General features: G+C 40.2%; 1 protein-coding gene across 7 annotated transcripts in view; it reads left to right on the top strand.

Moving 5' to 3' along the window:
- The window catches only part of FARP1 (FERM, ARH/RhoGEF and pleckstrin domain protein 1), a 201537-nt gene that overhangs the window by 133337 nt on the left and 55935 nt on the right, over nucleotides 1-12265 (top strand). For all 7 annotated transcript variants that reach the window (XM_090129465.1, XM_031610627.2, XM_031610626.2 and 4 more), the window contains 4 exons: nucleotides 3240-3344; nucleotides 8362-8404; nucleotides 9634-9712; nucleotides 11842-11939. In XM_090129465.1, coding sequence (XP_089985591.1) covers nucleotides 3240-3344; nucleotides 8362-8404; nucleotides 9634-9712; nucleotides 11842-11939 — 325 coding nt within the window. The remainder of the gene's footprint in view (nucleotides 1-3239; nucleotides 3345-8361; nucleotides 8405-9633; nucleotides 9713-11841; nucleotides 11940-12265) is intronic.

Genomic DNA, 12265 nt, shown 5'->3' with positions numbered 1-12265 from the left:
GTTACTTTAGTGTAGCTAAATACCACCTCAGGAGAGTAATGGCAATTCCTTGCTGTCAGTATGGCTGGGATTCATCTCTAACAGGTATCTGGACTACTTGTTATCAAGAGTGAAAGGGTACAACTGTTTTGCTTAGGAAAAGTTCACTGCCAACGTACATAGGTAGGTATTTTGGTTGGAGGCATTGCCCTTTGAAGTTGCAGTCTTTCTTTGTTGTTCGACAACGAAGTCTCAAGTGGTGCCAGGGTAAGATTAGATTGGATATTAGGAAGAATTTCCTCATGGAAAGGTGGTCAGTCATTGAGACACTCTGCCCAGGGAAGTGATGGAGTCTCCATCCCTGGAGGCATTTAAAAGATGTGCCACCAAAGGAAATGGTTTAGTGATGGATCTCAGCTTAATAGTTGGACTTGCTGATCTTGAAGGTCTTTCCCATCCAAAATGATTCTATGATTCTGCAGGAATCTGGCTGTCAACAAAAATAGGAACAGGGGACTGCCACCTTCTGCAGATGCTTCTCTGCTCCAGATTGTTGCATGACAACTTCTCCCACTTATATGCCACCAACATACCATACTTTTCTGCTGCTTTTCTCTCACTCTCTTTCAGCTGTGGGAAATCCATGGTAGCTGATGGTCTGGAGGTATGCTCTTGCTACAAGCCTTAATTGTGGTAGCCTCCATTTCAACATACCATTATGTGCTTTGTCTTCCTCTTTATCATCACTTTCAGGTCAGCTCTTTCTCTCCTTTGTGTGAGCTCCCACTTGATGAGGCTCAAGAGAGCAGGAGGCAGGTCTCCTGGCTCCTCTTCTCCCACCCCCAGCATCTGGCCACATCAGCAACCTTCTCAGCCTTTCCTCATCTCAGTGTTTGAGGCTTTCATGATGGTCATTTATCAGGAAATGATTTGTATGGCAAGGATAAGCCCTCCTATGACATAGCTTTTCTCTGCTCCACACCTTTACATGCATGCAGAGTTACTGGGAGCTCATAAGGCCTCATGAGTCAGGCCTGCAGCCCGCACCAGCATGGAGTAGAGAAAATGGCCAAGCTGTGGCTTGTGAGGTGTGGGTGCAGTCACAGAGCCAAGAAGCTTTGCCTCATGGCTGAGATAGACATGACAGCAAGCTCACGTCTGGCAGCTGGAAAACGCCTTCCATATTCTGGAGAAAACTTGTGTTGTCCCATAGGCCTTGTAAGCACATTGAAGTCAAACACTACTGCAGGCTGCAGATGCTGTCACTGGTGCGGCACATTCATTCCTGAATGCTTCCTCTGTCAGTCGGTGTTTGCTGCAACCCCAGTGACCGCTTTTTCTGTTCCCTACCCAGCAGACTGAGATTTTAATTTATTGTGTTTAAATTTTTTAGTAAGGATGTCATGGAACAGCGCTGAATCAACATCTCTGTGAGACCAGAGAGTTCCTGGATGTTTGGATGTTCCTTTTCCTTCTGGTCCTGCAAGGCTGGGAGTGTCATCAGGCTCTAAATATCAGCAGATTTTATATGTGCAGCATTTCCTCTTGAATAAACTGTCAGATTTTATTTTGACTTAGACTGATCAAAGCTAAGATGAGTTTAGAATAATTGTTGTATTTCCACATACTTGAGTAAGAAGCATTTCATGTTACTGAGGCATACTTCAGAGAAGATGCCGAGTGATGTAAATACTACAAGACTGCTGTTTTGTTGTCTAAATGCATAGAAGGAAAAAAAAAAAAAAGAAAAAAAAACTGTATGAAAACACCCAGCAGGTTTTAATCTGCTGCTTTTACTCATGGTCTGAGATCAGACAGGCTTGCTCTCCTCCACTAACCTTGTGTGGTGGGGTAGCACTGGTGCTAACGTAACAGTTAATAAAGCATTGTAAGGGAACATTGCTTCCTGGTTGCATAGGTCTGTCAGAGGCAGAAACCTTGAGCAGAAACCAGCTCTGCAAGTTCCTTTGGAGGTGGGCTTGGCTTTTCCCTTGCAATTTCACCCTCAAAGTTGGCCAACCATGATGGATTGTGTCACTGTGTCCTCCTGCATCACCTGGGTGGCAGTGCCACCATGGCGGCATGTTCCTGCCTCAGAAAATGGGTGTTCTTAATTTGCAAGCTTTGTTACTGAGTATTGACTTTTCACAATTCATATGCTAGATAAATTTCCTTTGAAAAGATATTTTGTACTTAGAGTTGTGGCTGGAAACCAGGAATTATCCCAGTGGAATTAGGTGGAAAATTGTGAGGACTTTTTTTTTTTTTTGGTATGGTGAAACAGAGACCAAACCCCATCGTGACAAATTTTGGATTATAACAGCAATAAGCCTGTTGGAGATGCAGGAACCTGGCCTTACGTTTGTCCTTTCTGATTCAGCTGACTGGCTTGGCTGCCCTAATTGTTTTGTTTTGTTCACTCTTTTACTGCTGTTTCATTTTGATCTCATAATTATTTACTGGGCAGAAAGGAAAAGGGCGAGTCTGTAAGCTGAGCACAAGGGTGCTTGGATGGGGTGTGATCAGGACCACGGGTCTCTTGTAATGGAGGAGTTTGTGCTATCTAGTGGTGGGCTATTGTTTATTCTCAAGTGACTAGAGATCTCTTTTTCAGGGACCTTTGATTTAGAATACATACATTTCTGTAGAGAACAAAATATTTGATTTCAGTGATTGGCCTTTTTATACTGAGAAAGTGTTGTGTTTTTTTTTTTTATTGCCATAGAACTGCTGGTGAGCTGTAATTTGCGGTATTGGCTGCAGGTGTGGATTTAACTGATGTGCTGATGAGAAGAATCCTCACAATCAGCAAAACTGTGTCTCTGGGAGCTAATATTGGGCTGAACATCTGGTCTTTGTAGTGGGAAGATGTTTACAGTGTGAAAGGAAATGTTAGCTCTCAAATCCTTTGATTTACTCATTAACTCTCATGAGAGTAGCACAGAGGAGCCTTGACCAGCTTCAGTGCTTTATAGATCTTTTCTGTTTTATAGTATTTTCCTCTTAAAACCAAAAATGCACTAGAGGTTGATTGAGAGCTGCCATCCAGAGATGAACAGATATTTTCCATGGCTTTAAAACTAGTGTAATTATTTTCAACTGCCCTGTGGGTATGGTTGGAACAACTGCTGATTTTGTTAGCTGCATTGACAGTGTTGTTTGCAGGATGACTTCTTAGCGCAGTAATTTTTCTGCCACTAATTAAAAGCATCTTTGTTGATCTGCAGCATTTAACCCTAGGCTTTGTTTTCTTCTTACAGCAAAGAGCTCCAGGGAAAGTTTTGCATGACGCTGTTTGCAACCACCTGAACCTTGTTGAAGGTGACTATTTTGGCCTTGAGTTTCCAGACCATAAAAAGATGATGGTATGTAAAAAGTTAATTTTCACCTGGTTTTCATCTACGTATGCTCTTTATTCTTTCTTCCAGCTCCTTACTTACAAGCTATGTTTAATACTGAATTCCAAAAGGGAAAAAATACTTTATTTAAAAAACGCTTGCCTGCTGGATTTGAAGAAACATTTTTAAAACCTGATTACTCCTGTCAAGTTTCATCTGTGTTGAAAGTAGCAGCCAATTCAAACACGAGTTGGAAAAGCATTTTATTTTTATCAGTTGCAGTAGAGCAGCCAGCAGCAGGACTGCTGGAGAGTCTCAGCTCTGATTTTACAGTCACAAGTAATTTGGAGCGTGGAGTCTGCAGACAGAAGTTGCAGTGATTGTGATGGAGTTCAGTGAAAAACATCTTGGGATAAGAAGACATTAGATAAAATGAGGTTAATAAAAAAGAAAAATAAGGAAGAAAAATAAAATCCACAAATAAGCTGTTGAAAGTCGTATATGCGGAGCCATGTGGCACAAGCAGGTGTGCTGGTCCTGACACTTTGGACTCTGAGAACAGCTACTGGCAACAATTAGATATTGCACTAATGCTTCCAGGGTGGGAACAGTATCCTGTAGCAGAAAAAGCCAAAGGCGAGTGACTTCCTAGTCTCATATGGCTTTCTTTCTGAGGCTTACTTCATTTCAGTTTTCTAATGTGACCTCGTGACATGTATGCTTGGTATCTGGGTTGATTGACTGGTACATTCTGGTGCATGCTGAATCTACTGTCTGTTCAGTCAATTCTGCATCAGTAACCTGGCTGATGTAAAGGAGGTGACTTAAGGCAATTTCAGAAAGATCTGTTTCTATCTATATACAAATTTTCTTTAAGGAACAGTATTTCTTAACCAAAGGCCAGGGAGGATTCAGCTGCTGCTGCTGCTGCTGCAGTAACCTGTTGCCATGCCGTAAGTGCAGGCTTATGTAGACACTTAAACTGAACAGTATAGGTTGTAAAGCTTTATGCTTAACTGTATTTAAGAGGAAATTTTGAAAAAATGGATGTTGACCTTTAAAACTGATCCATTTCATAGTTTGTTTCTGGATTTACGTGAAGCACGGTTTACTACAATGTTTCATATTTTGCCAGATATCCTTGGCTAATGCTTTAGGTAACTTGAGAGAATGTAACTCTTCAAAACAGTGCCAACTGCATGCTGCTATTAGAACAGGGGTCCCTGTAGCCATGTTCGTAATGACATACTAACATTCCTTATATTTGTAGGTAAAGCTGGAAGAAATCCTACTGTCTAGTGTATGTACAGTTGTATTTTAGTTTTCAAAAAAATAGTGAAGGTCATTTGATCAACCTTCTCTACTTCACAGGTCATTAAGTTTCAAATAGATGACCCTCTGTGTTTTGCTCAGAGACCTGAAGTAAACTAATAGTTTTCAGTCTTGTGAAAACAAAATGGTTTATTTGCTTGAGGCAGAACACGGGATGGATTGAAGTGCGGCCAGTGCCTGAGGCTCTTGCAGTGGCAGGCTGGAAATACATCCAGATGATCTCAGTGGGGGATCTAAGGCTCTGATGAAGAGGAAGGTAGAAAGAAAACCCCAAGGCTGTTCCCAGTTTGACCTAAAGGAAAATGCCTCCATGCGTCAAGGATGGTATCTCCTATAGCTCCTACTCCTGCAAAAGGTAGTATTAACCAAGTATCTGAAAGTGCTGGTCAGTGTATCCACCAGTTGTTTCACTATTTGCTTTTCAAGAAGGCTGAGATCCCCAAATCTAGCCTGTGTCTAGACAGGTATGCCTCAGCTGTGAAATACAGAGGAATTAATGTACTTAGGTTGACTCCGTGATATAAAAAGGATGTTAAGGTCCTTGAAAGCATTGAGAGGAAATCAGTGAAGATGGTAATAAAGCTGGGAGGCATGTCCTATGGGGAGAGACTGAGGACACCTAATTTGTTCATTCTGGAGAAAAAAAGGTGCAGAAGCGACTTCATTACTCTCTGCAACATCCTGAGGAAGGGAAGCGGAGGGAGTTGCTGGTTGCTGCTCCCTGGTGACAGGATCCTCTGCTAGGCTCCTGTTTGATGGTTGGACTGGATGATCTTAGGATCTTCTAACCTTAATGATTCTATGATTCAGAGGATGCATGGGAATGGCACAAAGCTGTGCCACAGGATGTTCAAACTGGATGTTATGAAAAAATTTACCATGAGGGTGGTCAAACATTGGATCAATGTTCTTAGTGAAGTGCTTGATGTTTCATGCCTGTAAGTGTTCAAGAGAGACTTAGATAATGCCCTCATTAATATATTTTAACTTTTGATTAGTCCTGGAGTGGTCAGGCAGTTGGACTTGATCTTTGTTGTTCCCTTCCAACAGAACTATTCTATTCTGTGTTCTATTGTATTCTAAAAGCAACTTGCAGAAGCTGTTGCAGCAGCAGATTTGATTATGAATCATTGCTTTAGTGTGCAGCAGCTTTCTGGATGAGAGTGATACTTACATTTAAATTGTAATTCTCAGTTTCTATGATGCAGCTGAGACAAATGCTCCTGTGGGATTTAAAACTTTTTGAGCTTCGTAATGGAGAATTCAAGCATTGCGCAAATAAATAAATTGCGGTTAGTTCTGTATCTAAGAAATATAACACACATACATATTTTACATTCTCATCATCTGAAGATAATTAATTGCTTGTCCAGAGAAGAGGGCAATGGCAAAGGAAAAATAAATATTTGCAGCATATTTGTTTGGATGTAATCATATGTATGTGAAGTTACATTCACAGTTCAGCTGTGTTTGTTTCAGCGTGCCAGGCTCCAGGCTTCATGTATTACATGTTGACAGTTGTATGTCATGATGCCCAGCAGCTGTATATGTTCAAGTGTGCTGTGTGTGTAGAAGAGAAGACATGCACAAGAGATGAAAATGGAGGGTCTGAGGCTGCACTTTCCCTCAGCGTGAGGAGAAATGAGGCATTGTTGCTAAGCCTGGGATTTTACAGAGTTTCATCATACTTGATGTCTGCCCCAATTCTCCAGCTGCTCCAGTCCAGTCACTACTGCAGAATGCCAGACGTTGTTTCAAAAATAAATAATCTATCCTTTGTAGTTCCAAAGAAAAGGGAAAACAGAGATCCTAAGTCAATCCTCACATTATTCTTCCTTTCCAGCTTATGAATCATCTCAGATTGGCTGTGTAGAGATACAGTGTGAGAGCTGCATGATGTGCAAGTATTAATTGCCTGGGTTTGGTGATGAAGTCTTTGTCTTGCCCCATCTTTCTCGTCTCTCCCTACATACATTCAATATACTCTGGCATTCAGCAGTCTGGTAAAGGATGCTGTAGCTTGTAGGATGATTGGAAAAATGGAGAAAGGAATGACATACTTGCTGTGCTCATGCTGTAACACAAATTTCCTCTGGAAAGAAAGAGATTTTGTTTTGTATCAAGCAAAATATATGCCTCCCATGTTCTTGTAAATTAGTTTTTTCATATTCTGGCTTTTTTTTTTCTCCACTAAATCTGGCAAGGTCCCTGACCCTTCATAGTAGATTATGTACATGCCAACTTTCTGAAACAAAACAGTTGAAGTTACTGAAATGCCTTAAAGTGTCAGAACCAGTTTAACAGGCGATAAACGTTATTTTCCTATTCTTGTGTAACCAACTTTCTTTAGCTCTTCCAAAGAAAAGAACTTTCCCAGGCTGAAAAACATAAAAAGAATTCCATTCAGAAACATTAGTGAGTTTAAAAGGGCAAGAACGTGAGGACTTTGCTAATGGGAAGCACTCATAAAGTAATTACAAAAATAGCAAACAACATTGGCACACCTACAGCAACCAGACAGGCCTGTTTCTGTCTGGTTTCTTAGGTGATCTTTGAAAACTGATATTTTTAGGATGTTGCAGTATCTACATAACCTGAAATTATTCAAGGCCAAAGGTGTATTCTTTTCAATATGTATTTTTCCCCAAAGAAAGACTCAGTTAATTTGTTTTTTACTGCCTTTAACCTTTGTGAAGGCTGTAGGATGTTCCTCTACAAGTTCTAGAAGTCTCCAAGGAAGGCTCCATGCAATTTAGATAACAAAATAAAAAATCTTGGGTACAGTTGTCAGCTGGAGATAGTGAGCTTTCACACTTCCCTAGTTTCTGTGAGTCATTTGGCTTTTATCTTCTACGACCCAACGAAGGAGGATAGGTGGTTTGTCCAAGCCATTTTAATTGAGACTACAGAGTAAGCTTTTAGGTTTTAAAGATGTTATTTCACTCCATTTCTTCTCTTTTGCAATCTAAGGAAAGACACAGGCAAGGTTGTTTAAACTCAGTTAAGGAAAGCCTCAGCCTGAGCTTCCTAGATTTGTGGAACAGAGAAAATGTCACACAGTCAGATAGTAAGCTTGCTTTTAGTCATGCTTGAAGCTGTGTCTGCCTCATGGTCTTGATCTGAGAGAATGTTCCTCCTTAAGATGGTGGTGGTGAAGGTCACGTATCTCCAGGGGACCTGTCAGGGAGCTCTGCAATTATTGCTGGGCCTCATGGTGGCCTTTCTGCTGGGTCCCCAGGTCCAGGTGGTTGTCTTGTCATTTCTCTCTTTGTCCAGTATTTCCAACTCAAAGGCAAGTACCCAGCCCCTTTCCATTGCATTTCTGTAGATTATTGCAGTGAGAACTACAAGTGACAGCACAGAACTGTCTGTTTCTCAATTCCTTGTTTCACTTTTCCACAAAATGAATGGTTACTGGCCAAACTTGCTTTCCTTTCTGAAGCAGTTATGATTTAAAAAAAAACCAAAAAACAAAAAAAAAAAAAAACAGTTTCCCAGCTCTCTGAGTTTGTAGTGCTTCAAAAGCAATACAACAGCAGCAGCTTATTAGCAGTGCTGTTTCCTGAGCATCTTCAAGAGTTCTGGAGAGAAGACCCACACTTGGAAAACCAGATAAATAAATGGAAATCTAAATGGTGCAATAAAAAATGCTCTTTTGCAAGCAGTAGTTTGTTCAGAGCTGATAACACCACCTTTTTTTTTTTATTTTCAGGTGTGGCTTGATCTTTTGAAGCCTGTTATAAAACAGATTAGAAGTAAGTACTTCCTTGCTGTTGTTTATTGTGCCAGTCCACAAGTGGCTGAGTAAATGAGGAATCTATCGATTGGTATCTTTATCTTCTCAACCTCCTCTACTGCGTTTTGTTTGGATTGTTGTTTCTTTTTATTTCTGTTCTGACCTCAGAAGATTTATGGTGTATTCTGTGAAGTCATGTCCCAGCAGCAAATTCTACTAAGCACACAGACACCAAGCACCTATGGTTTTACTCTTTATAGTGAAGAGGCTGAACCAGCAGCAAATTCTGAAGGTTCAGTCAGGCCCAAGAAGCACTGAGGCAGTGGTAGCAGTGAAGGCTACTACTGCCTCACCATTGTACTTTTTTGTTGAGGGAAAAATCCTGCAACAGAGGAAGGCTATGAAGGAACGTACATTCCTGAAAGATAGCTGTAATGAAAGGTGAAATAAAAAGAACAAGATGGGGGAAAAAAAAATAAATAAAAGAGCTAGAAGAAGTTATTAGTGGGAAGGAGCTAGCAAATTTGTTACTCTCAGGGATGTTGCTTCAGAACTTGAAAGCATCTTAGATCTAGAGGAGAAAGAAGTCAGGTTAGGGAAGTCAGGGAATGTTGTGGTGGGAGAGAGAAGGGAACGTACATAGCCATCAGCTTCAGTGAGAGTAGAAGTGAACAGGAAAGGCTTTGGTGGTTTTGTTTCTCTGTCAAATATCAGTAGAAGTCTTCATTTACTGAGCTTTACCACTGAGATTAATTTTTCCTAGATGTTCTTCTGATCATATTAGTATGAGTCTGTTCTCTGGAAGCACTCCCTCTCATGTGGGAGATACGTTGCTCCTTTTGTCACTGGTTGTATTTGTTAGAACAAACGTGCTGCTGTTAAAACAGAAGTAATAATTTGCTGGTGGACTTGAAAAACAGACTGTATTCTTGCTCCCTCCTGTTCTGAAGCAAGTGTAATAGACACACATAATATATTTTATTGGAACAACTGATGTAATTGCCAAAAACAGACTTTATTTTGGCAGAATATCCCTCCACCAAGTGACTGTTCTGTTTTGTGGTGCATATGTTTTATTTTGTCATTTGTCAGTAACCTGAAGAGAATCAGAACTAATAGCAAAAGATGGGAGATTGGTTTATCTGTATGCACTGCAGATCCCACATACCCCTTGTGCATCATTTGTGACATAAAATTTGGCCAACACATTACTAACGTATCACTAACTTCCTTTGACCTTTTTTCTAGGACCGAAGCACGTTGTTGTAAAATTTGTGGTAAAATTCTTCCCACCTGACCATGCTCAGCTGCAGGAGGAACTGACAAGGTTAGTAGTTGTCCGACTACTTTTTTTATCTGAAATCTCTGGTTAACAGAGTGGAGAATGTGGGATTTGAGATGACTGGGTGAGAATCGATGACTCCCTCTCATTGTTAACTTGAAGTTATTTCCCCCCACCACTGAGTGCCCTGGGGCACTCCTCTACACTAAGGAACACATGTGATTGCACAAACATTTGGGACAAAGCTGCTCTGCGGGAATTGCCAAGTTGCAGCAGCTGGGGGACCCTATTCCAGTAGCCAGTATTCCATGTAGCCAGTGCAAATGCCAAAGATCTGCACAGCTCCATCCATTTACAGATGGAGAAATGGACAGGAGGGGGAATTAAACAAAGAGGAAGGGACAGAAGAATGGAAGGGTAGACGTGTGTAGAAAGAGTACCTAAACGGTGTGTTTGTTTTCAGTGCTCTGATTTAAGCTCTAAATTTCACTCTGGCATAAAAACATGAGTTGTATTTCTCTGTAGGTGGATGTGCATGTGAGGGGAAAAAACATACTGCTTCACGGCAGTACTTCTTCACTGAAACTTTTCAACTTCTGGTCTAGAATTATTATTCTTTGTAATTACATTTTTCTGTTCTGATTCTCTATTTTCATTATTTGTTTTTGCTTTTAATCCTCCTGTAAGATGACATTCTCTTTTACAGAGAGCTTTTGTGTCGCATAAACGGCTTTATAAAGATCAAGTTCACCTTTGCGGTGTTCTGTGTTTCACTGTCTTGGTTTGATAGCAGAGCAATGGAATGTAAGAAAAATGATTGATAACTGTTACCAGCTTGGACAGAGAAAACTGGAAAAGTGAAATAGGAAAAAGGAATATTTACTTGAAAGACCGAGTGAAAATAATAAAGGACAGCTCACAGCATTATGTGGAACCTGTCTCTGAGTAGATATTCTGCATAGCAGTTGCTTAGTATGTGCAGCGTAAATTGATTTTTGGTGATCTCTGTCTGTGCCTGGAGACTTATCTCTGAATCTTAATGACTTTTTTGTTAGATTTTAAATGTGTGTGCTGGGGATCTTGAATGTATGTACACAGCAGTGTGTAGGATGTGAAAGCGTATCCACAGGGAATGGTTTTATCACTAGAAGAAGCAGAGAATATAATACTTCGATGCCTTTTGCTTCTAGTAGGGTGAATTTTGTATGGCAAAGCAGATGTCTGCAGGTTTCAAAAGGACATTATTTAGATCTGCTATATTATTTCATGTACTCTGTATGTTGGCATCCATACTCTTCTGCTCAGTTTGCATTTTTCATTTAATTCACCTACATCTCATTCAGAAACTCAAATGCGAGTTCTCACTGAATATATTAAAATCCAGTCTTAGTAAAAAGTGTTGAGATTGTCTGAGTACCCCGGAGGATCTGTGGTCGCTGCAAGGCTTGTTAAGGTGCCTGTCCAATTTGGGTTACATTCCAAGTGTAGGAGAAACACCTGCTATGAGGTTATTTTTTTTCTAGGTAAGAATTTGATGCTGAGTGAAACTAACCTATTTCAATTTCTGTTGAAGCAGAAATAAGTTTAAATGTTGAAATAGTGCTGTGGACCTGTGATTTCTGTGCACATAAGCTGTGAATGTAGAATTGCCCTCCATGATTGGTTTGTAAGTGAATGTGTTAAAAATGGCTCTTAATAGTGCAGGATTATGTGCTGCAAAAGTATTGGAGCTAGATAAAGTCATGCAATAAAGATCTTGCTCCATGTTTCCAAGTGACTGCCAAGGTGGAAACTAAAGTTCCCCTTCTGTTCTGGCATTTCTTCATAGTTGCAAGTAGGTCCATTACCTTGAGGTGCAGTTGCTGAGTGTGTAATAGCTGTCGCGTTTGCTTTTACTGTCAAACTGCTTCCATATTTCATTGGTCTGGTTAAGAGAGATAGAAATGGAGAAAGAAAAAGGGATATATTTTGGTTCTGATAAACAGCCAAGCCAGTATGTAGGATGGTAATGACTGTAATATAGTACTTGTTATGTTTTACTTAGCCTCTAAATCACTTCTGTAGATGCAAAAAAGTAAAAGGAATGTATTGCAAAAAAAATGTACCTGAAGTTTAAAACTTCTCCATCTTTCCCTCTTGCTTTGCATAACTTCTTCTTTGTGTTTGTTTTGCAGGTACCTATTTGCATTGCAAGTGAAGCAGGACCTGGCACAGGGAAGGCTAACATGTAACGATACCAGCACTGCCCTCTTAATCTCACACATAGTACAGTGTAAGTTCCCTCTTTTTGGGAGGATTAGACATGCTTTGCTGGGTTACCTGTTACAAGCTAGTAGGAGATGGCTCGAGTCATGTTGACAATTTATTATATTTTGTATAATAGCATTAAAATGCAGAGAATTTACTCTTTTAAATAAAAATGAGCTCTTGGCCATGGATTTGCATTTTTAAAGCACTCATTTGAAGGTCTATGTAGGATCCTTTTAAAAGCAAAGTTTGCAGGCAAATAAGTTGAATTCTCATGAATTTTTGCTTCATTATTTATATTCAGCATTGTATTTTGTCAGCAGAGCATTCAAATTCCTGGAGATCTGGATG

Source organism: Phasianus colchicus, chromosome 1 (genome assembly GCF_987193195.1).
Source record: "Phasianus colchicus chromosome 1, bPhaCol1.hap1.1, whole genome shotgun sequence".
NCBI classification, from domain to species: Eukaryota; Metazoa; Chordata; class Aves; order Galliformes; family Phasianidae; genus Phasianus; species Phasianus colchicus.
Note: the sequence above shows the minus strand (reverse complement) of the source record. Positions and strands in the feature narration are given on the sequence as shown.